This window comes from Xyrauchen texanus, chromosome 2, assembly GCF_025860055.1.
Source record: "Xyrauchen texanus isolate HMW12.3.18 chromosome 2, RBS_HiC_50CHRs, whole genome shotgun sequence".
Classification (NCBI taxonomy): Eukaryota; Metazoa; Chordata; class Actinopteri; order Cypriniformes; family Catostomidae; genus Xyrauchen; species Xyrauchen texanus.
In genome coordinates, this window is record NC_068277.1 from 25736739 (window position 1) to 25759453 (window position 22715).

General features: G+C 41.3%; 1 protein-coding gene across 10 annotated transcripts in view; it reads left to right on the top strand.

The window, feature by feature from the left end:
* The window catches only part of LOC127655298 (transcription factor SOX-6-like), a 184305-nt gene that overhangs the window by 118312 nt on the left and 43278 nt on the right, over positions 1–22715 (top strand). For 8 of the 10 annotated variants that reach the window (XM_052143064.1, XM_052143083.1, XM_052143091.1 and 5 more), the window contains 2 exons: positions 16876–16999; positions 21136–21215. In XM_052143064.1, coding sequence (XP_051999024.1) covers positions 16876–16999; positions 21136–21215 — 204 coding nt within the window. The remainder of the gene's footprint in view (positions 1–16875; positions 17000–21135; positions 21216–22715) is intronic. The other 2 variants (XM_052143039.1, XM_052143108.1) reach the window with 1 other exon arrangement.

Sequence of the window (22715 nt, forward strand, 5' to 3'; positions counted from 1 at the left end):
CGAGCCGTCATTGCCACGGAGTCTAGTTCTATCCCAATGAAGGAAATTGTCTGACTGGGCTGTAGTGAGCTCTTGGTCCAATTGACTGCAAGACCCAAACTGTTCAGATGGCTGAGGAGAACTGCTCTGTGAGACAGAAGCTCCATATGTGACTGAGCCATAATCAGCCAGTCGTCCAAATAGTTCAGAATTCGCAAACCCTGACTCTGCAGGGGTGCGAGCGCCGCATCCATGCACTTCGTGAAAGTACGGGGTGCTAAGGACAGGCCGAATGGAAGGACGGTGTATTGATAAACCTGGCCGTCGAAGGCAAATCTCAAGAATGGCCTGTGATGGGGATTTATCTGAATCTGAAAGTATGCATCTTTCAGATTGAGAGAAATAAACCAGTCCCCCTGGTGCACATGCGCGAGGAGTTTCCTGATTGTAAGCATTTTGAACAGTCTTTTTGCAAGCACCTTGTTCAAAACCCTGAGATCTAATATGGGTCTGAGGCCGCCGTCTTTCTTGGGAACAAGAAAATAACGGCTGTAAAGCCCCGACTCGCTCAGAGAGGGTGGCACTTTCTCTATGGCCCTTTTGCACAGAAGGCTTGCTATTTCTGAACGAAGCATGCACGCTGCGCCCTGTCAGCGCTGGGAAGTCTGGCTTTGTTGAGCTGGGCGCTGTGAAGATGCTCGTGCAGGAGGCTGGTTACGTGGGCGGCCTGCAGAGGAGCTAGCGCGGCGAGGCAGGAAGAGATTCATGGCTTGGGTGGCTTTCTGGACTTCCGAAAAACGGCCAACAATGCCACTTACCGCGGAACCGAAGAGACCGGACGGAGAGAGCGGCACGTTGAGGAACGTGGAGTGCTCAGTTTCTCCCATGTCGGCTAGCGTTAGCCACAGGTGTCTCTCGGTTACAGTCAACGAGGCCATGCACTTCCCTATAGCTTGGGCTGCAGCTTGGGCTGCAGCTTTGGTGGCGCGAAGGGCGAGGTCCGTCGCGCTCCTTAGATCTGTAACAGCCTCTGGGTGCCCGAAGAAGGTCCGCTTGGAGGATCTGCAAGACGGCCATGGAATGCAGAGCAGATGCGGCTTGGCCGGCGGCGGAATAGGCGCGGCCAACACAGGCGGAAGTAGTTCTGCAGGCCTTAGACGGGAGCACTGGTTTAGACCGCCATCTCACGGAGGGCGGGCAAAGGTGTGCTGCTACCGAATCCTCGACCGGGGGGATAGAAGAGTAGCCCTTCTCGGCGGCGCCGTCCACTGAAGCGAGAGCGGTGGAGACGTGGGATCGAGTCCTGGCCGAGAGTGGCGCGTTCCACGATTTAGAGAGCTCGGCGTGGAGTTCCGGCAGGAAGGGTGCGGCCTGGGCCGCGGGCGCCGCGCGGTGACGGCTTTGAAGAAAACAGCCGTCGAGTCTGTTGGGAGCCTGCTCAGGGGGCGGTGATCACTCGAGCCCGAGGTGGTCGACGGCCTGTGTGAGGAGGCGTATCAGTTCCCTTCGACTCCGGCGCGGGTCCTGCTGGATTCCTGGGCCGTTGAGGAGGCTTGTGACCACTCCTCGCTGTCCGAAGCCATGATGGAACAGCAGCCTTTGTCCTCCGCCTTGCTCTCCGAGGTGGCAGCAGTGCGGCGTCCCGGGGGGGGGCGGGGAGGGTGAACGCGATGCTCGAGGGAGGGGCTCCGGCGAGACAGTCGCTTCTAAAACCGGTTCCGGCAGCCTTTGGGAGCGGCGCTTCTTCCGGCGCGGCGAAACAGAAGGCGGCACGGCAGCTCCTGTTTTTGCATACTTCGTGTCGAGCCCGCAGGGTCGACATCGGAAGCTCCTCGCAGAGGTCGCATCCGCCGTCAGCGAGGGCGAGCTCTGCATGCCCCAGTCCCAGGCAGAGAGCGCAGATGATGTGTCGGTCTCCGGCGCTGAGAGGAGCGCGGCATGAGCCGCAGGAAGTGCGAGGCATCTTTAAAAAGATGCTCGATACTTTTTTGTGAAGTTCGCTGTGGAACTTAGCTTGCTCTAAAAAAGGATACGTTGCCGGATGGCGTAGCTCGCAGGATGGCTGAAGGTGGCGAAGCTTGCTAGATGCCCCTCGAACGGCGACGCGGCTTCCAGTTCAGAGATGCGAAGAGCTTCGCTGAAGAGATGAAAATCAGGGTTCCAGCCTACGAACTACGCTTATATGCACTCTAGTCACGCCCTTTTTGGCAGGCTTTGATGCAGTGAGCGCTCGGACGCCTCTCATTGGATGCGAGTTCACCCAAGCTCGTCTATAGGCTGCAGCAGTTGCCGCAGAGCAACCAATGAGCTCGCTAGCTAGCCCGCTCAAGGTCTGCAGCTGCCGCACTGCGTTGACAATGGATACAAAATTAAGGATAATTTTTTGGCTTCAATATCTCAGAAAAGATGAATCTTTCCCGTAGCGTAAGCTAGCTTACGCAATACGAGAGAACCTCTCGTAAGAGAACAGTCTAATTTATGTGAACCAGTCAAAATGAATAAAAGTTTTGTGATTTATTATAGTTTTATTGTGTGTGTGTGTGTGTGTGTGTGTGTGTGTGTGTGTGTGTGTGTGTGTGTGTGCGTGTATTTATCACTTTGTGGGGACCAAATGTCCCAATAAGGATAGTAAAACCCGAAATTTTTGAACTTGTGGGGACATTTTGTCGGTCCCCATGAGGAAAACAGCTTATAAATCATACTAAATTAGTTTTTTTGAAAATGTAAAAATGCAGAAAGTTTTCTGTGAGGGTTAGGTTTAGGGGTAGGGTTGGGTTTAGGGGATAGAATATAAAGTTTGTACAGTATAAAAACCATTATGTCTATGGAAAGTCCCCATAAAACATGGAAACACAACTGTGTGTGTGTGTGTGTGTGTGTGTGTGTGTGTGTGTGTGTGTGTGTGTGTGTGTGTGTGTGTGTGTGTGTGTCAAAGAAGAAGATCATATTTTAAAATAGACTGTGGCCTGTTAACATATTTTCTATTTCCCTCAGGCTCGGTAGAATTTATGTTAAGAGAATCGTAATCCGGTTACTGTACATCAGTTTCATCTCCTCATAGTCATATTACAATCACCATTATTTAGCCCCTGCATATGAAGCTAATTACCATAGCTTTGTCTTTAGCCCAGAGCCATTTGGTTTGCCTTTTTAATTCAATGAACAACAATTAAATCCAATATTTCATTAAGCTCCCTCAAATGCACCAGGCGCCATATAATGGTGAATAATTCAGCTCGGGTTTTTAGATAAATATAGGGGTGTCTAATTGAACAAAGATAATGCTCCTAATTTGCCTCTTGTTAGATGGTTTTGGTTGTCTCCCAGCATCCTTGTGATCTCTCATGCTAAAGTCTCATTTATGCAGAGACAGTGCTGAAAACAAGCTATGCTAAAAAATAATGTGTTGCCAATTAGCATTGTCTGCCAGGCAAATAGATTGTAATAAGAAAGAAAATGAGCGTGGGTGCACTGTGTTTTCGTCTGCGTATGTGTGTCTGTCCATCTCTCCGCACACAAATGCCCTTCTCTTTACAGCTTGGGGTATGCAAGCTTCTCCTCCACCACCAGGATGAGGGCCATAACGGTCTCATCAAATCCTCTTGGCTGGTGCCCAGTGCGGCGGAGCCTGAAACCCTCATCCTCCATTTAGCCGAGACTGTTAGCTGATGAAGAGCCCAACATGCGAGAGCGGAGATAAAAGAAAGCGGTGACCCAACTCATTAGCCCCCTTTGATTTAATATATTGACACTTGGATACAAATAATTCCATTTAGTGTGCTTGGTTGGAGGGTGGGGGATCAATTTAATTAGTTATGAAATGTGACTTCTTGTCACAAAGCAGGAGAAATGCTGACGTTAAATAAAGTCATGTGCGGTTTGAACAATAAAGCTTTCGTAGGCCCCGTTTGAAAACTTAACGATGCATAAAAATGGGCCTAATAGTTACATCCTCACCAATGGGCCATGATGCTTTTGATATTAAGCTAATGGATGAATGAATATAGAATGTTAAAAGACAGTTCAAACAGATCCTGATATTAAAAATATAAACAAATCACTTGGCTGGACAGAAATTTTCACAGCTCTGTGCGTTTTAAAAGTTTGTCCAAGGGCAACTAGTGGTGCCTTCTGTATTGCTTTTTGCTGTATGATCAAATAATATCCATTTTTTCATTAAAATCTCTCTGGGTCCAGGCCAACAGAAAGAGAAATTATACTGAGATTGGCATACTCCGCTAGAATGCCATTTAATAGTAGGATTTAATAGAAGAGACAGCAGTCAGTATTCATTTCATTCTGCATATGTTCAGGTAAAAACATGTTTCCAGTGTTAAGCTGGATACAGCAGGATCCTAAACATGTTGAGAGATCAAAACACAAGGATATACTTGTGTTGTAACATACAGGTGAAACTCGAAAAATTAGAATATCGTGCAAAAGTTCATTAATTTCAGTAATTCAACTTAAAAGGTGAAACTAATATATTATATAGACTCATTACAAGCAAAGTAAGATATTTCAAGCCTTTATTTGATATAATTTTGATGATTATGGCTTACAGCTTATGAAAACCCCAAATTCAGAATCTCAGAAAATTAGAATATTGTGAAAAGGTTCAGTATTGTAGGCTCAAAGTGTCACACTCTAATCAGCTAAACACCTGCAAAGGGTTCCTGAGCCTTTTAATGGTCTCTCAGTCTGGTTCAGTTGAATTTACAATCATGGGGAAGACTGCTGACCTGACAGTTGTGCAGAAAACCATAATTGACACCCTCCACAAGGAGGGAAAGCCTCAAAAGGTAATTGCAAAAGAAGTTGTATGTTCTCAAAGTGCTGTATCAAAGCACATTAATAGAAAGTTAAGTGGAAGGGAAAAGTGTGGAAGAAAAAGGTGCACAAGCAGCAGGGATGACAGGGAGTTACTGCATCAAGAGCCACCACACACAGACGGGTCCTGGACATGGGCTTCAATTGTCAAACGTCTTACCTGGGCTAAAGAAAAAAAGAACTGGTCTGTTGCTCAGTGGTCCAAAGTCCTCTTTTCTGATGAGAGCAAATTTTGCATCTCATTTGGAAACCAAGGTCCCAGAGTCTGGAGGAAGAATGGAGAGGCACACAATCCAAGATGCTTGAAGTCCAGTGTGAAGTTTCCACAGTCTGTGTTGGTTTGGGGAGCCATGTCATCGGCTGGTGTTGGTCCACTGTGCTTTATTAAGTCCAGAGTCAACGCAGCTGTCTACCGGGACATTTTAGAGCACTTCATGCTTCCTTCAGCAGACAAGCTTTATGGGGATGCTGACTTCATTTTCCAGCAGGACTTGGCACCTGCCCACACTGCCAAAAGTACCAAAACCTGGTTCAATGACCATGGTATTACTGTGCTTGATTGGCCAGCAAACTCGCCTGACCTGAGCCCCATAGAGAATCTATGGGGCATTGCCAAGAGAAAGATGAGAGACATGAGACCAAACAATGCAGAAGAGCTGAAGGCCGCTATTGAAGCATCTTGGTCTTCCATAACACCTCAGCAGTGCCACAGGCTGATAGCATCCATGCCACGCCGCATTGAGGCAGTAATTAATGCAAAAGGGGCCCAAACCAAGTACTGAGTACATATGCATGATTATACTTTTCAGAGGGCCGACATTTCTGTATTTAAAATCCTTTTTTATTATTGATTTCTTGTAATATTCTAATTTTCTGAGATTTGGGGTTTTCATAAGCTGTAAGCCATAATCATAAAAATTATATCAAATAAAGGCTTGAAATATCTTACTTTCCTTGTAATGAGTCTATATAATATATTAGTTTCACCTTTTAAGTTGAATTACTGAAATTAATGAACTTTTGCACGATATTCTAATTTTTCGAGTTTCACCTGTATGTGAGCATTGCAAGTGACTGCTCAAAAAGACACACAATAGAAGGCAAACACAGTCCAATTATTGTTAGTTGCACACCATCTCCATGCTTTTTCTTGATTAAATGGAAAGACTTTATACCTATACATTTATAAGGCTGCAGGAAGAAAAAATGTGTGAACAGCTTCAATGTTGCACCTAAGTTTGGCTTGTACTATTTATCCATTTAGTATATTACAAATGTGTTTTATACAGAGTGGCATAAACACTGAGGGTCATATTTTAAGAATGCTATGACTTGAGCACAATGCTAAGCAATATGTTCTACATGCAAAGTCATTGGGAATAGCCATGAAGTTTTGGTATTTTCATGCAAGCATGTGCTAAGCCTTAGGTGCAGAATTCATTTTTTGTTTTAGTCATAGTTTTAAAATTATTCAATATTTCTTCATGTCATATTCATTCATTTTAGTCAGTTTTACTCAGACTAAAATGGCATATAACTGTAGCCAACAAAAATAAAATCTTTTAGTTGATGATTATGTGAAAATGACAAACAAGACCAAACTTTTGCGCAGTTTAATTCAGAGGTTCTTCTCTGGTTATTGTGCCATCTGAGTTCTATTGTATATTCCATTCCCTGTCAAGCAATGTCAATAAAAATGAAGACAATTCACAAAAACTTGTTTGTGTAAATTGGCTTTATGCATTGCACTACAAGATAATATATATGGACCATCTGTGTCTTATGATCTTTTCACATTAACTGCTTTGTTGTTAAATGTCAGGTTGGGCTGCAACTAATGATTATTTTGATAATCAACTAATCTAACGATTATTAGAACAATTATTCAACCATTCAGCGATTATTGCAATGAGTAATCATTAGCTCTTAACCGACAATTCATCTTGTGCCTTGACTAAAAAGGTTGTATTAAACATGAATATAACAATAAAGTGGACAAAATCATCTTTTAAAAAACAAGGAAACAATACTTTGTTTTGTATTTGTAATACTTTGTAAAATTGTATATCTTAAAATTCACTGCAAAAAATCTGTCTGTTATCAAGGTTTTTTGTCTTGTTTTCCAATTACAATTATCTAAAAATCATATAAGATATGATAGAAACATAAGATATTTAGACTTGCTTTTAGTGAATGGATCTTGAATAAAAGTGTATTTTTCTTTACTTATTCATATTTCTGCCAGTGCAGTAAATACAAAATATACTTGTATTCAATATATATTCTTTGAATAAATATCTTATATGTTGCTTCTCTGTAAATTTATCTTGTTTTAAGGATTTTTTGATATTTTAAAATAACAAAATCAGTGGCTCTGACTGCACAGAGAAATGCCAGTTTCTGAGTTTGTGCTTATTTACACAACCCGCTTCCTTATTATTTTAATTTGAATAAAGGATGCATTAGGCATATAACGCTGGGCTTTTTCATTTTTAGACGCTCTGACATTCAAGTTTTGCTCAAGCGGTGTGCCAGATTTGGCTTCGCTTTATTTCACGTCAGGACAACACTTCTTCTGTATTTACTTATTTTATATTTTTGTAGTATAATCCCCTCATTCTTTGCAAATCTACATCAATTTATGCTGTTTGGAAAGTTTGGAGTGTGTCTGGACTGTGAGCTCCTTCCTCTCCTCAATCAGGCGCGAACTGCAGTGCTCCTCTCACGCACCATCGTTAGAATTTCATATGATTACGTTTTACATTAAATAAGATCAAAAGACCATTCTATATCACAATTTTTTATTGTCAATAACGTCAATAACTTCAACAAATTGTTTCAGCCTTATTGTCATATTTCTATGACATTGACACACCTTATGTACATAAGGATAGTGTGGTGCTTGTCAGGACTAATTGGATGTAGGCTGCTTTAAATGATAAAGAATGTAAGTATAATTAATCATTTTGATCTCCTGAGACACAAATCATAGATAGTATTAAAGTCATCGATAGGTTTCTGATATAATATGCTGGTGGAATCCCAAAACTGCAAATGCAGGTATGAAGACTAGATTTTGCATTACAAATGGACAAGGTGCTTAGATGTCTTAGCATAATTATATATTTCTGAGGGAAATAGCAAATTAGCAACACTTCATATACATAAAATATACCCACAGATAAATTGCACTTATTCTCAAGAAAATTGGATAAGATGTAGAAAACGGTCATTGCACTTTGTACTGGTTTTAGTGCTCTCGTGAATATAGAGCCCTGAGTGTCTGAATAAACAAATATTAAAGAGGCAAATGGCATTTTTGATCATCTTATCTTAATTGTTCAAATGGTCTAGGCATTGTTATGACAAACCACAGCCGACTCGTTATCTACGGCGGTGAGCTATAGAATATCGTTTTAGCCCAAAGCCCAGTCAACATTGGCATAAAACTTCAGACCCTGAATATAACCAGAAAGCACCTGTCACACACTGCTTCTCAACAATCCCTCCCAGATGAGGCCGAGGGACCTATACTTAGCACTCATTGTGCCCGGGCCCTGCGAGAGGAAAAATATCAGTTGGTGGAGAACACATCCTCCAGTGTGATGTTGACATAGTTTCCTCTCCCCTTCTGCCTTGCCCAGTGTTTTCCCTGTTAATGTTGAACAAACTGTTTTGTCTTTGCATTGGCTTTTTACCGTGGTGCTCAGCCTCCGCTGTGGGCACACATGGAGGGGAAAGAAGGCAAAGCATTAATAGCCTCTACTGTGTTCGGCCAGCCGGCAGTTTAGTAAGGGGGCCCGTGTTTTCTTAGGGCTAGGGTGGCAAAGCAAAGCATTCAGCCCTGCGCGTAGCAGCACAAAAAAAGGGCCGCTTTGTTTTTCAGATGTGGCGGAGGAGAGTCCAAGCATTCCCCACGGAATACAATGAATGGGCCATTTTGTCTTTCGTTCATTTTTCAAAGACACTGAATTGTTGTTGTCTTACTCTCTCTTTCTCCCTCTCTCTATTTTTCATAATTATTCTTCCCCATCACTGGGTGTGCACATGACATTTGAGTTGTTTTAAAGTCTCAACACTCATGTGCCTGCAATAAAGTCCCGGCTGTAACAATGTCAGCTTTCTGCTGGACAACAGAGTGCTCTCTGTTGTTCTCAGGGCCCAGCTGCTGGAAGGCTATAGTGAAGACAGTGGCTCAGTCTACACACAGATGACAGGAAGAGGGTGAAATGCCCCCCTTTCTCTCTCTCTCTCTCTCTCTCTCTCTCTCTCTCTCTCACTGGACAATGCCATTTTTAGTTAATGGGTTGTTGAGCATGATATTTCTGCCATTATCCTGATGTATGCTCCTTAACTATCTTCACACTCTTAAGGTGATCTAATTTATGTTTGTATCTACAAATGGAGATAAAAAAAAAAGATATCTGCAGAACAACTTGTAGATGGTTGTCAAATGCACCATCTTATTTTACAGAATTATGTTTGTCCATAATATTTTGGCAAAGACTTTTCTTTTTTCTTAGTAGATTTTTTTATTCCTCAAGTAGACTAATTCTCTTTTAAATTAGGCCTTGTAATAGTATCTTAAATATTAATCAATTTGAAAGCCAGACTAAGCATAAAATAAATATTTATCTTTAAATACTTGCATAATGCATAATTTGCATGCATAATTTAAAACTGACGAGAAAAGGAATAAAATTAATAAGAAATAAGAATAATGCAAACCAAAATCAGTGTTATTGCTTGAATAAACGTAGGCCATCTTATTGTCCCTTTTTTCTGTTCATGTGCCCTAAACACCGTCCCTGTCTGAAAGGGTATTAACTGTATTGTGTCGGTGCCAGTTTTCATATATATGTGAAATAATTATGTTGGCCTCAGACTCATTTGTGGGTTTGTTTATGTTTGTCCTTTTCTCCCCTCATTACCCATGCTGCTTGAGCCAGTCCCCTCGGGCGTAGCCAGTTTACTGCAAACCTTTTTACTTTTATGATCAGACACTGACAGAAATAAGTTTTTCTCCTCTTTCTCGCCCCTCTCTCTTTCTCACTTGCACTATATGAACTGAAAGTCCCATGTTAATCATGACAACCAAGAACATGTAAACGTAAGTGAAGAATACGGTAAGTCAATTAAATGAGTAGAGAGAGAGAGAGAAAGAGAAAGAGAGAGAATGAGAAAGAGAAAGAGAGAGGTGAATGTAATATATGTGCACTATGATACAGCAGTGCTGAGTTTAGAGGACTACTTAGCCTTAGGCTCGTCTTTGATATTTTATATGCAATACAACCCTAATTGCTTGAAATATTTACAGACTTAAATTACATTTTAGGTTCTTAGAGGCTCAACAATAATTTGCCTTAAGAACACATTTCTGTTGAACACACACTGATCACATTTTGCTGGTGCTCTTATGGGAATAGGCTTTCACTCTCAACATCTTTGTACTGATCTAATTTACTAATTTCTCGATCCCAGCATGAGGCTAGATTCTCCTTTCCTAATATTAAGGAAGCTCATTTGATCATTCATAAATTACAATGCACTAATAGTTTTGATTAAAAAAATACAGGTACTGGGCAAATAAAGTACTGGAAATGTGTTATACACTCTGGTCATAAAGGCATAACAATATTCAAGTCAAGTTGAATTTGCATTATAGAGATTAGAGCTTAGTTGCTTGTGTATCCTATATTTGTTTTTCGCCACAAGTGAGTCTTGGGTGGACTTAAAGTGAAGAGGAAGGCGGCGGGGGAAGGGGGCTGTTCTTCTTTTAACAGCCCCGGTCTTAATATAGACATATTGGAATGGCTCTTTTCCAAGAGGGCTTATTTTACTGTGTAAGGAATTAGTGGAACAAGAAGTCATCTATTGGTTATTCCTCCAGACGAGGAAGGCCAGTGTCTGGTTTCTGTGCACCTTGCCCCGTTCAGCGCACACACACACATTGAGTCCTCAGAATCCATTTGTCCTGTCAGCTCAGGGCCAGTGGCATAATATACATCCAAGTACACACAACCACACTGTTTGCCAGTCCTCTTGTTCAAATGTCACCTTCCAGAATCGGGAATGTTAATCTTTTACCTTTCCCTGAAAAAAAGAACAAAAGGATGAATGAATTAAAGAAAACATGGAGCTCATCGACCGATAAGCCTTTGAGTCTAAGGGCTAGTGGATTGGAAGAGGCGGGTTGGTCCAGGTCAAAGCCATGGCCACACAAAGCCTCTTTATTCCTGGTCTGTATCTATGTGGCTGATGAGGGCCTCCTGCAGAACTCTTCTAACAGAGCAGAGAGACGAGAACAATGCGTTTAGTTTGTGGCACAGAGGTGGAGACCAGGTCTTAATTCTGGCCCGGTGCTGACAGAAAGTGCAGAGATCAAAGTCTGACTCAGCCCTATCGATCCACGAAGCCTGATTGTCATCAGGGGCTGTCGAGCAGAATGTCTACCACTTTGATAACGGCCCCGTGAGCGTGGCTTTATGTGTGTGTGTGTGTGTGTGTGTGGGATTAGAGCTCAAAGCTGCAGCCGCCGTATGCTCGAGGAGTGTGGTTAACTGATAAACGACCTGTGACGTGAGAGTAATGTGTACTCGGGGATCTATGGGATTGTTTAAAAAATTGACCTCTTCAGAATAGAATAATGTGCAGACTCCCGAGCACAGAAGCGGTTAATTCAGTAAAGAGCTCTCTCTCTCTCTCTCTCTCTCTCTCTCTCTCTCTCTCTCTCTCTCTCATATACACTTGCTCTTTGCTGGTTAGTTTCCAAAAAGCACTTGCTGAGTGTGTTCACAAGTAGCGTGTGTGAAGTTTGTGCTGTCTGGGCTCGCTGTGTGTATTGAGCTCTCTAGATCCTCTAGAATCTCTTCACCTTAAAATGGTGATTTTAAAAAGGTGGTTTTCTTTCACAGTCATATTGGCTGTGATAGTGTTGAGCGAGGGTAAGATCATGTGATTTATTGGTGCTTAAAACAATAGTGAAAGCTATTTTATTAATATTATTTTTGCTAAAATTAAAACTGCCCTGTATTAAAGCCTTTCTTTCAACAAGAAATGGTAATGTCAAGTGGAATGTAGGGAAGTTTGGATGAAAATACATTACAGTGGAAGGCTGTATGGCTTCACCTTCTACTTGTTGATGGCACTCTTAATGCTCAACCTAAGGCCTTGATGGATTTTGCTCTCTCTGGTTTCCTCTGAAACTCAAAGAGAAGAGAAGTTAGCCACCCCTCCCCATATTCTGTCTTATCTCTTCAACATTGAAAGGCATTTTGGACATGTTAAAACAACTCTCCCTCTCTTCCTTTTAAAAGGTAAAGAATCCCAGACTGATGCTCCTTGAAGATCAATCTCTATTTTCATGTTAAGGGGAGTTGGGAACAGGTGGGATGCATGTCTCCTGAGCCCGGCGGGACCCTTTAAAAGACAGTGAGGAGCATGGGTGCTGACAGGGGACCAATTGATCACTGTAATGACTTATATATCTTCATTTTCCATGTGCTTGTGAGACAGCCTGGGTCAGGATATGGCAGCAAATACACATTTACAGCTACATATGCAGTTACAGGTGGGCATAAACATAATATTGACTGTAAATGGGTGAATCTCACAAAATCTGTCAGGAATTTGCCTGGCTCATATTTCAGACCAAAATGGAAAAAATAAGACATTAACATTTATCCGAAAAGATTTAAAATGAAGAAAACAGCAAATTAATTAATCTTAAGAAGACAATAATATGAAAAGTTCTGCAATAAAAATGTTCAGATTTGCTAATTTGCTCATTAGAAATTTGATTTTGCTTAAAGAAAAGTATGTTTATTTTTGAACCATTGTGACATTATTTCCAGGACAATTACGCAGACTTCTCCATTCTTATTACTGTAATGTAAATAAATGAATTAAAAAATAAATCTCATTATCATAACTTTAATGAAGAAAAAAAATCATATTATTTTAATATGATTCAATTTATATTTGTGGTAGTATTTGTTGTACTGCTTGCTAATAATAATAATAATAATAATAATAATAATAATAATAAAAATGTATAACAACAATGAGAATCACCACTGAAAATAAAGTAAAATGTCTGGAGGTATTACGGTAATTAGAATTTACATGAATAATGTTGCAAGGCACAAATAAAAACAAAAACCTTGAGAGTCCTAAAAATTGGGGTGAAATGTGACCGGCATATTTTTGTGAGATTTCATACTATATATTCACACCCACCTGCAGGTTTAGCAAAATCAGAAACATGATTAAACACACACTCACGTCGACCCATTCTAACTGTAATCCATGCAAAGTGCACACTCCTCATATAGGATGGGCTGTCTGACCTTCGGATTAGTTGCGGCTGTAAAACATTACTGAAGCTAAGTGCTGATGTCAACATTTCCACTAACAACACTGATTAATCTATAGCTCCCTATTTACTTCAGGGGTTTTCTCCCCTCCTCCTTTTGTTTCGGTCATTCAACCTCCAGCGAGCAAACAATGTGTCTTTAAACAGGCCTCCACTGATTCCCCTGTGTTCTTAACAGAGGGTAAATTAATACCTGATCTAAGGGCAGGGGACAGTAGGAAGACACGGCCGGGTGTGTATCTCTGACAGAGAGACAGATTGTGCCGTGTATCACCGTAGACTTCATCAGCTGTACAGAGTGATGATATATGTGAGAGAGACTGGAGGTAAAGGGGCCTCTCTCTCTCTCTCTCTCACTCTCTCTCTCTCTCACTCTCACTCTCTCTCTCTCTCTCTCTCTCTCTCTCTCTCTCTCTCTCTCTCTCTCTCTCTCTCTATAGTTTTTTACATCTTAGTTTTTTTTTTCTTTTCCTCTCTCTGTGCCTCTACACCCCCATAAACCGGTCTGCTGTGTACAGCGAGGAAGAGACTGCCAGTTACACAGCCTGACTGATTGCTACAGATGCTCTTCCTCAAGTACCACAAGTTGCATCCTCGCCACGGCAGGCCTTCAGGGACAAACAATAGCACCTGTTCCTCATAAGATGGGGCTCGTTCATGTATCTTTAATGAAGCTTTGGAGCAGATGGTGAGAAATGGCATTATCCCATCCTCTGATCCTAAGGAGCCAATAAGACAAAGGGCAGACAGAGGAAGGCCTACAATGAGGCTAAGTGTATAAGGTTCAGAGCTTCTGGAGGCCCTTGCTTTCCTCCTCACATCTGCTCCACTTCATTCTTTCACGCTCTTGAAGATCTGACTGGAAATATTAATGCGGCATGCAGCCAATTGCCTGGCACACTGACAAAGGACAGGGGGCAAAATATCACGGCACAGATACACACATACGCATGTTGTTACATGGGGAGTTGGCAAATAACATTTGCCATAACATCAAGATCTTAGGTTAAGTATAACCTAAGTATATATATAAATATCTCCATGAAAGGGTTAGTTCAGCCAAAAAAAAACAACCAAAAGTAATCTCTTATGTACGTGAGTACATAATTATCCCCATGTTGTTCCAAACCCATAATTATTTTTTCAGAGAAACACAAAAGGAGATATTAGGCAGAATGTATGGGACTGACAGCCTCAGTCCTCATTCACTAGAAAAAAGATGCAATGAAAGTGAATGGTGACTGAGGCTAACATTCTGCCTAACATCTCCTTTTTGTGTTCCATGCTAAAAAGAAAGTCATATGGGTTTGTAACTACACGAGGGATGAAAAATTACAGAATTAATTTTTTGGGGGGCTGAGATTTCAAGATTTTTCCTTTAATGTGAGATCATAAAAATTACATGTATAATCTTTATACATGAATTAGAAAAATTTTGTTTAAAATTATTTTAAATGAAGTATAGCATCTGTCACTGCTTGAAATCTCATGTCAACTTCCCACATACTATTTCTTAAAAATGTAAACTGTAAAACTGTAAAAGCATGCATGGACACATGCATGATACATGCGTGTGTATGGACACAATCGAAAGAGAGGTAGACAGAGAGAGACATATAGATCCAGTGACTCAAATAGACAGAGACAGATAGAGACTGACGGATATAATAAGCAAGCTTCCATGCAGGATGCGATATGCAATTTATCAAAATCCATCTGTCTAAGTGCAGGCACTTAATTCCATTCTCTGTCTATTAGTAGTCAAAGCAAATTGCCAGTAATAATCTTTACATTTTATCAGCATTGTCTGCTCAGCTCCACCAGTGTACATTAATTGATAGGCTTGAAAGCTAACCTTCACTATTTGTCCCCACTTTAAGGACACTTATTTGATTTGCCACTCATAGTGTGTGTAAATTAAACTTTAATGTATAGGCCTCATTACTGCAAATCACAACCTCTCAAACTGAGGGCAATTTATCTGTTCCTACCTTCCCATTTTCTTTCACTTGCTTTTTGCACCCATTGAAATAGCTCTAGGAAAATCTGTTTTATTAGCAGAGTTATTATTAGTATTGATAGTTACTTTGTTTGTTTAAAATGATTTTTAACTGCTTAGAGCTTTCAGTCAGAATGAAGACATTGATAATATACTTTAAAAACGATGGAGAAGGCGAGGCAAAACAGGTGTTTCTGTCATTATGTATGTGGGTCATGGTGCGGCTCCGTGTTAACTCTGTAGATGCACTATTTTAAAGTGCATAGCTCCATAAACGGAAAAGTGCAGGATATTTTTTATTTTTTTGCTTAGAAGAACTCACTCGTCCAAATCAATGATGTGGACCTGAACACTTGTTTAGCACCTGGGGAACAGGCCCTACTGAACGAGCTGTAGCGTTAGGTGTTTGAAAGACGAAAGCAGTGTAAAACCTCAGGGAGAAATGCAGAGTTGAAAGTGGTTGCTCAGAGCACATTGATTTCATGCCCCAATGCTGCAGCAGTAATTGCATCCAAACGGGTATTTATTGCAGGCTCATTTTAAAGAGGGATGAATGGAGAAAAATTCTATAATGTGTTTATTTTGGGGGGGCTGACCTTTATTAACCTCAGAGGTGGGCATTAACTCTATCCTGGCCCACAGTAGCAGCACTGCAGCCTATTACCCACAGGCAGGAAGCAGAGAATTACAGCAACATTGGGCCCAGCCAGCACTCCACACACGTGTTTTTAGACTTCTATGGGAAGTTGCTCAGATCCCTAAAACACACAGACTCCCTTTTTGTTTGTCTCTATTTCTGTGTATCTGTTTTTACTCTTACTCTCTTTCCTGGAGACATAATCCACTCACACACATGCATAGGGCTAAAGCTGACATTATGCACATCAATACAGGTATTTATATTTTGCAATAAAGGAGGAATGAAGATGAACGTGGTTGAAAGCATTAAAACAGGCACCACATGCAATGACTGGTGAAATATTACAAATACACCAGCTTTTCCATCATTTTCACAGCTGAAAGCAGGTGCAGTAAATTACTGGCTTACCATCGGCATTTATCATCTATATAAATTATCTTACAAGACCATAAGACAAATGCTGTTTATCTGTGAGGATACGCTGTTTTTATAGTTCGTCAGCGTGATGTGGTGCGCACACTTGATGAAGAAAATCTCACCTGTTGGTCTGAAAAGAGGAAGGTTTATGTTTTTTAAGAACAATCTGAAGAATCAAATTTGTGCATCCCCCAACCGAACGCACTGTAAAGCCTCTTAGATTCCACACAGCGAGTCTCATGATTAAGCTTTGCAAGGAATGTCAGCCTGACAACAAAAGACAACGTCTCTGTGTGTGTGTGTGTGTATTTTAAAAATGGTCAGCACAGGAAAATCTCATCTGGTTTTATCATATTATCTTAAAGACCGCAATCACCTCAAAAGAATGAATTGGGCCTTTCCATCATAATATAAATACAGTATGAATAAACACTCTTGTAGGGAGACAAGATTCTGTACATCACCCTAGTGTGTATACGTGTGTGTGATGATTTCTTTGAAGTGCTTAAGTGCGATTGGCGAGTATTAAGTGTAGGTATTTGTTGAGCGTGTGCAGGGTGGACTTGGGGCAGAGTATGAGCACTGCTGTCAGCCTGTGTTAGACTCCTGTGTGATCTCTTCTCGCTCTGTGTTCAGCAGGTCCAGGGTCACATGCCTCCGCTCATGATCCCCATTTTTCCACACGACCAGCGCACTCTAGCAGCAGCTGCGGCAGCCCAGCAGGGCTTCCTTTTTCCCCCAGGCATGTCCTATAAGCCAGGTAAGAACACACACTTCAGATTTTATCTATCTATCCATCCATCCATCCATCCATTGTCCACCTGTCTGTCCATCCATCCATTGCTAGTTATCTAAGTTGGTGGAAATTGACCATCATTCACTCATCATACCTCAGAGGGAAAGCCTTAGCTCACTGCCCCCTATTCTTAACTCTCTTTATCCTCCTCATGGTTTTCATGTCTTTCACTTTTCCTCAGCATTTTATTTTATTTTTTTCATTTCTTTGGGTTCACTGGCAAATGTATTGTTTTTAAAGAGTCCACAATACACACCCCTTTGGATAAAGGCAATTAATTCTGAACATTGTTAAGTGTATCACCTCAGTGAAGCAGCCAATATTAGCAGAGTTTGAGGCATTTCGAGCCGGCAGAACAATGGATGGTGTGAATGAGGGCTGGAATATAAACACTGTCAGCATGAAAGGCGCTCAAATTCATGGACCACAAAAATGCAGAGGAATTTTTACAACACTCTCCATGCCCCTGTACAATGCTTAATATTCCAGTCTTCCAATATATGCACACTTAGAACTGTCACCTTTGGAAGGGACGTGTCAGTGTCACAGGTTTGTAGATACTAATCAAAATGTTGTTCAATAATGACGGCTGGATATAATGAACTACATAAAAGGAGTAGTTCACCCAAAAATGAAATTTCTGTCATAATTTATTTATCCACATGTGGTTTCAAACCTGTATGACTTTTTCTCTTCAATGAAACACAAAGAGAGATGTTTGGCGTAATGGCAGTCCTTGTCACTATTCCCTTTCATTGTATGGGAAAACAAATAGATGCCATTAAAGTGAATGGAGACTGAGGATAACTTTTAGCCAAACTTATTCTTTTGTGTTCCATGGAAGAAAGAAAGTCATACAGATTTGAAACAACATGAGGGTGAGTGAACGATGACAGAATTGTTATTGTTGGGTGAACTATACCTTAAACAATTTATCATAATGTGTCCCTTGCCCCTGGTCATTTCTGTATACTTTTTAATTTTAGAAGAGTAAGGTGACACTTAGTGAGCGTTTCCCCTTTTCGAGGTGGAAGGGCCTCTGGTGATTGCTGTCATACTTGTCCTGGCATGTCGTTCTTTTCATTTTTGTGAAAACAAATCGCTCCTCATGCAAGCATTCTAAATTTAAAAATCAAATTTGTAGAACATCTCTGCAACATGCAGTCTGACTCACTGCCGGGCTAGTATTCCTCAACCTCATATCCAGTCATTGTTTTGAGATTTAGGGATGTGACACTCTTATTTTCTGTAATTAAACATTTCAAAGCAACGTCCTGCCTCTCAGGATCGTGGCAGATCAGTGGCATTATAGGTTGATTGCTTTTTGAGAAAAATAAAAACGCTCAAGTGATGACTTTACATTTTAGAAACATTAGTAGACCTGTGGGAAATTTCAAGGAAAAGAACAGTAAAATAAGAAGAGAAATAAAGACAAAAAAAAAAAAATTTGTTTGAAAAGAAGAAAGAAATTAATGCAGCTCAAGTAGGGAAAGCCCTGGTTTCCTTTTGTCTTTAAACTATGCCTTGAGCACACATGTTTGATACACCTCATAAAAAGACAAAAATAAAAAAAGAGCAAAATATCGAGACAGTGCGACTGGGGGTGGGGGGTGAGGGATCACAAGTCAGCAGAATATTACTGGGTGTGGTAGTGCAGCTAATAAATTAACTAAAAAGGTAAACGATGGAACATAAAGTCAGCTATTTTGGAACTACAAAGGCATGACAGGTTGAACAAAGAGCCTGAGGGGATTCTTTTCCCCAGCTTGATTTTTAATATGTTTGACATGGAAAGTGTTTTAGTACAAATAACAGCAGCTGTAATGGAATCCTTGCAGTGTGTAAAGCACCTGCATTATTCATAATTTACGAAACAGCAGAGAGGAGAACATTTTAGGAAATAGCTCATTGCTGTTAACGCGCATGACTCGAAATATTGCCATGGATGATGAGATAGAACTCATTGCTACCCAGCGTGGGGGGCCTGGCCTGGCTCAATGTAAGTAGCCAAGGCCCAGTGCTGATGGTCCTAACCCTGCAGTGAAACAGCAGAGATCCCCTTTCTCACACACTGTGCTTAATGGCTTGCTCTTGGTCTAAAGAGAGGACTCAGGTCATCCTTTTCTCAAACAGACTTGAGGAGGATAGTGGTGATCCTCCCTGTGTGGATATGAAGAGAGGTATTGCTGATCGTGGTGCTGCAAACAGCCCCTTGGAATGTTTACGGTCCTTGCAATGCAATGATCCCACAATGCCTGATTGATACCCCTGCTGACAAACAATGATTCTCCAGAACCTTGCCTGGAGGGCCATTCATGTCACAGAGAATGTTCATTCTGTGTGCGTTTAGACATTGATACACTGCATTAGCAACTGATGATCTCCGTGTTGAGCTGCTCTATAGATCCTCGATGGATTGTTGCCAGTTATTGTTCTATGTGCTTTTTTATATAAAAGAGCCACTGATTTCGGCCTAAAGGAAGAGCCGTAAGCGAGACACTGAGCCCTTTAAAAAAAACATTCACTTCAAAGAGGCCCACTCGGTTAGAATATTCCACACACTTAGCTCTTGGCATCAGCTGGAGTAGAAGTGAAGAGGTTGCAGAAGGAGCACTCTGCTATCCATTCCTTCCTGCTCTCCTCCACCTTTTCATTAGCCTTGCGGCCTTTGCCTCTTATGGAGCACCAGCCCACGACGGCGGCAGCAGTGCTCTGTGTGAGACACTTGGGTCCTTCCACTTAAAGAGGCCCTGTGCCAAGTTGGCAGCCCATATTGTCCTCGATTTGCAGCATGATACCTGATTGAAACAGAATACACTATGAAGCTCTCTAGTAATGCCTTTATGAAAGAGAGCATTTTAAGCTTTATTCAACAGCCCCTCTTCTGCCTGCCCATTTTTTAAGAAAAGAAGACTGAGCTGGGTAGGTTTGCCCCTTCTTGCTTAGTCTCTGTGCAGAGAGCTTGCTTCGACAAGGTTCCTCTCTAATAAAGCGATGCTATCACAGGGAAATTACAAGAAGAAGTGGTGGCTCTGGCTTGGACTTTCTGGCCTGAGGTTTGTGAGCCAAGAGCATATACTTAAGGCCAAAACTTGCCCTACACAAGAACATAAATGCAGATGCTTCTAGCTGTGCAAGTTTGATTTTATGCGTTTTTGCATTTCAGAATATGTCAGACTCTCATAACACATAACACAACGCAAATACACATCGCATTCCCTACATTGCCGCAAGGGCAGTTATAGCAGACATTAGTGTGAAATGTCTGCCTCTATGGTGAGTTCTCTTTCAAGCCAATTGACTTAGTTCAGGCATGAAACTCTGAAAGTTGCAAGCTGACAGGTTCTTTGAACTTGTTATATGTTATATGTTAGCCAGTCAGCTCGCTCACATGCCAAGCAATCACATTTCATAAGCTGATAGGTCCTTTGACGTGTATGTCCTATTATGTTCTATTTTTTATCATCCTATTGTATCTATAGTGTTTTATTCTGTTGGGTACATTTGATCTCATAATGAAAATGTCTTTCAAGCTGTATTTAGATAAAACTCTTGTTGTAACCTGTTGAAGTTGGCCTCAGCACCTCTCTCTCTCACACACATATCATTGTGCCAGATTACATTGTAAAAAACATAATGGTATGTAGAACAATAGTGCAACAAGTATACAGCCATGTAAAGCTTTTAATAGAACATGATATATCGTCAATTTTATAGACACCACAGGTAGTTGTGAAGAACAGCATAAAAATTGCATAAACATGTACAATGCATAGACAGACTGGAAAAGACTCTGCAAGTGTCTCTGCACAGTTTGTAGAAAAAGAAAGAAAGAAAGAAAGAAAGAAAGAAAGAAAGAAAGAAAGAAAGAAAGGGAAAAAAACAATGTTAGAGAAACTAGAGAGAGACGCTCCTGTGCAAAGCCCGCTCTGACCAGCTGAGTCTTTTGTGAGTGCAGATGTTTGGGCTGAGTGCCGAGGCTGGGTGCAGGCAGGCCCACAGGAACTGTGTTGGCACTTGTCTGGCCTGCCGTTTGGTTGGCTCATTGTCTCAACCTGTGCGCATTGTTCACAATCTCCCCCTCCCTTTTTCTCCGACAGGTGATAACTACCCAGTGCAGTTCATTCCATCCACAATGGCAGCTGCTGCCGCTTCAGGACTTAACCCTCTCCAGCTTCAGGTATGTACAGCTACAAAAGAATTTACGGGCAGCAGGCCAAGCCCTGAGCACCGTGTGAGCAAACCAGCTGTATTTTAAATAACAAGTTGGAGCTAAATCACTCACACCGGTCCACCCTACTAACCTTTTTTAACACAGTCTTCATGCTTATGCTTACACCTACAAGGGAAATTGGAGTTTTGTTTATGAAGTGTATTTCAGGTAGTAGGGCCCCTTGCACCTTAAATGCTTTCTTGGTTCACTGTGTTCTTATTAACTTTGTGGTATAGTAACGTAACATGATGATGGTAGAGCTTCCAAAACCCTCCAGGCTGTCCTAAGAGCAATTCTCAGAGTCACAGGCTCGTAACTGTACTTGTGAACCCCAGTCAGATACTATCTCTGGGCGACATGCTTTAATATAGATCTATATCTTCATTCCAACTTATCTTCTCATGCTTGTCATTTTAATTGTTTCTTTGGAAATAAAGGCTTTGAAAAGACTAGCTCATATTTTTGTTACTTGAAGTATCACTCTGTTTACTTTCTTTCATTTACGAAGAACAAGTTTCTTTGACCTAATAGGGAAGGCAGGGGCCTTTATTAGCACTGTTAAACTAATGTCGTTATTCCTTCCTGTTTAATCAAATAAATGATTAGATGTCTTATAAGCAAGTGATTGAGTAAAATTGATGCTGTCCTTTGAAACTTCTTAAACGTTCCTTCAAGTTCTTTTGAACGAGGCGTGAAGGTGTAAATAAATGAGAGCAGAAGCCGAAACAGCTTACAGCCCAGCGGTGGATTCATTTATTTCTTGCTTTTATTCATAGACAGTTGTTGTTTTGTCAACAACAGTGGTAAGCAGTTGATAGCAATTAGACATTAAGCTCTCTGATAGCTGGGAATGTTACAAAACAATGCGGCGATCAGAGGGAGGAGGACGTGCGGGGGAGAGAGAGGCTAGGAGAGCGTTTCGTACCTTTTCTTCTTGCTGATACATGTGCACAATTTGTCCTTCGGAGCTTATCGCTCTCAGCATTAATGAGCCTTGGCAAGTTGGAACAATGCTTGCAGCTGGAGATGGAAAGGCCTCTGCTATAACATGTGACTTTGGGGAGAACAATCATTTGTGTTGAAGGTGTGGGATGAGTCTATTCATATTAAAAACCATGTGTAGAATGTGTGTGTGTGTGTTTGTAATCGAGCAAGCTAAACAGAAAGCGAGCAAATGGGAAAAAAGAACAGATTATTAAAAAATGTCCTTCCTCCTGCAGTAGGCGGTGGTGGTGTAACCCAGCCTGTCCCATCTATTTATAGTGTTCTGATAGGTCATCTAGAGTCTGGGATAGTCATATTTTAGAAGGCACCAAGACCTCTCAGTCATTCATTGTGCTAACAGATTGAACCCTGGGAATGGGCTAAAATCAAGTCTCCGAGTCCATGACTTGGCTGACCTTTAGAAAATATAGTAAACACAAATGGGTTGCATTCACATTAATTGAAGTTTGTCTGTCTGCCACA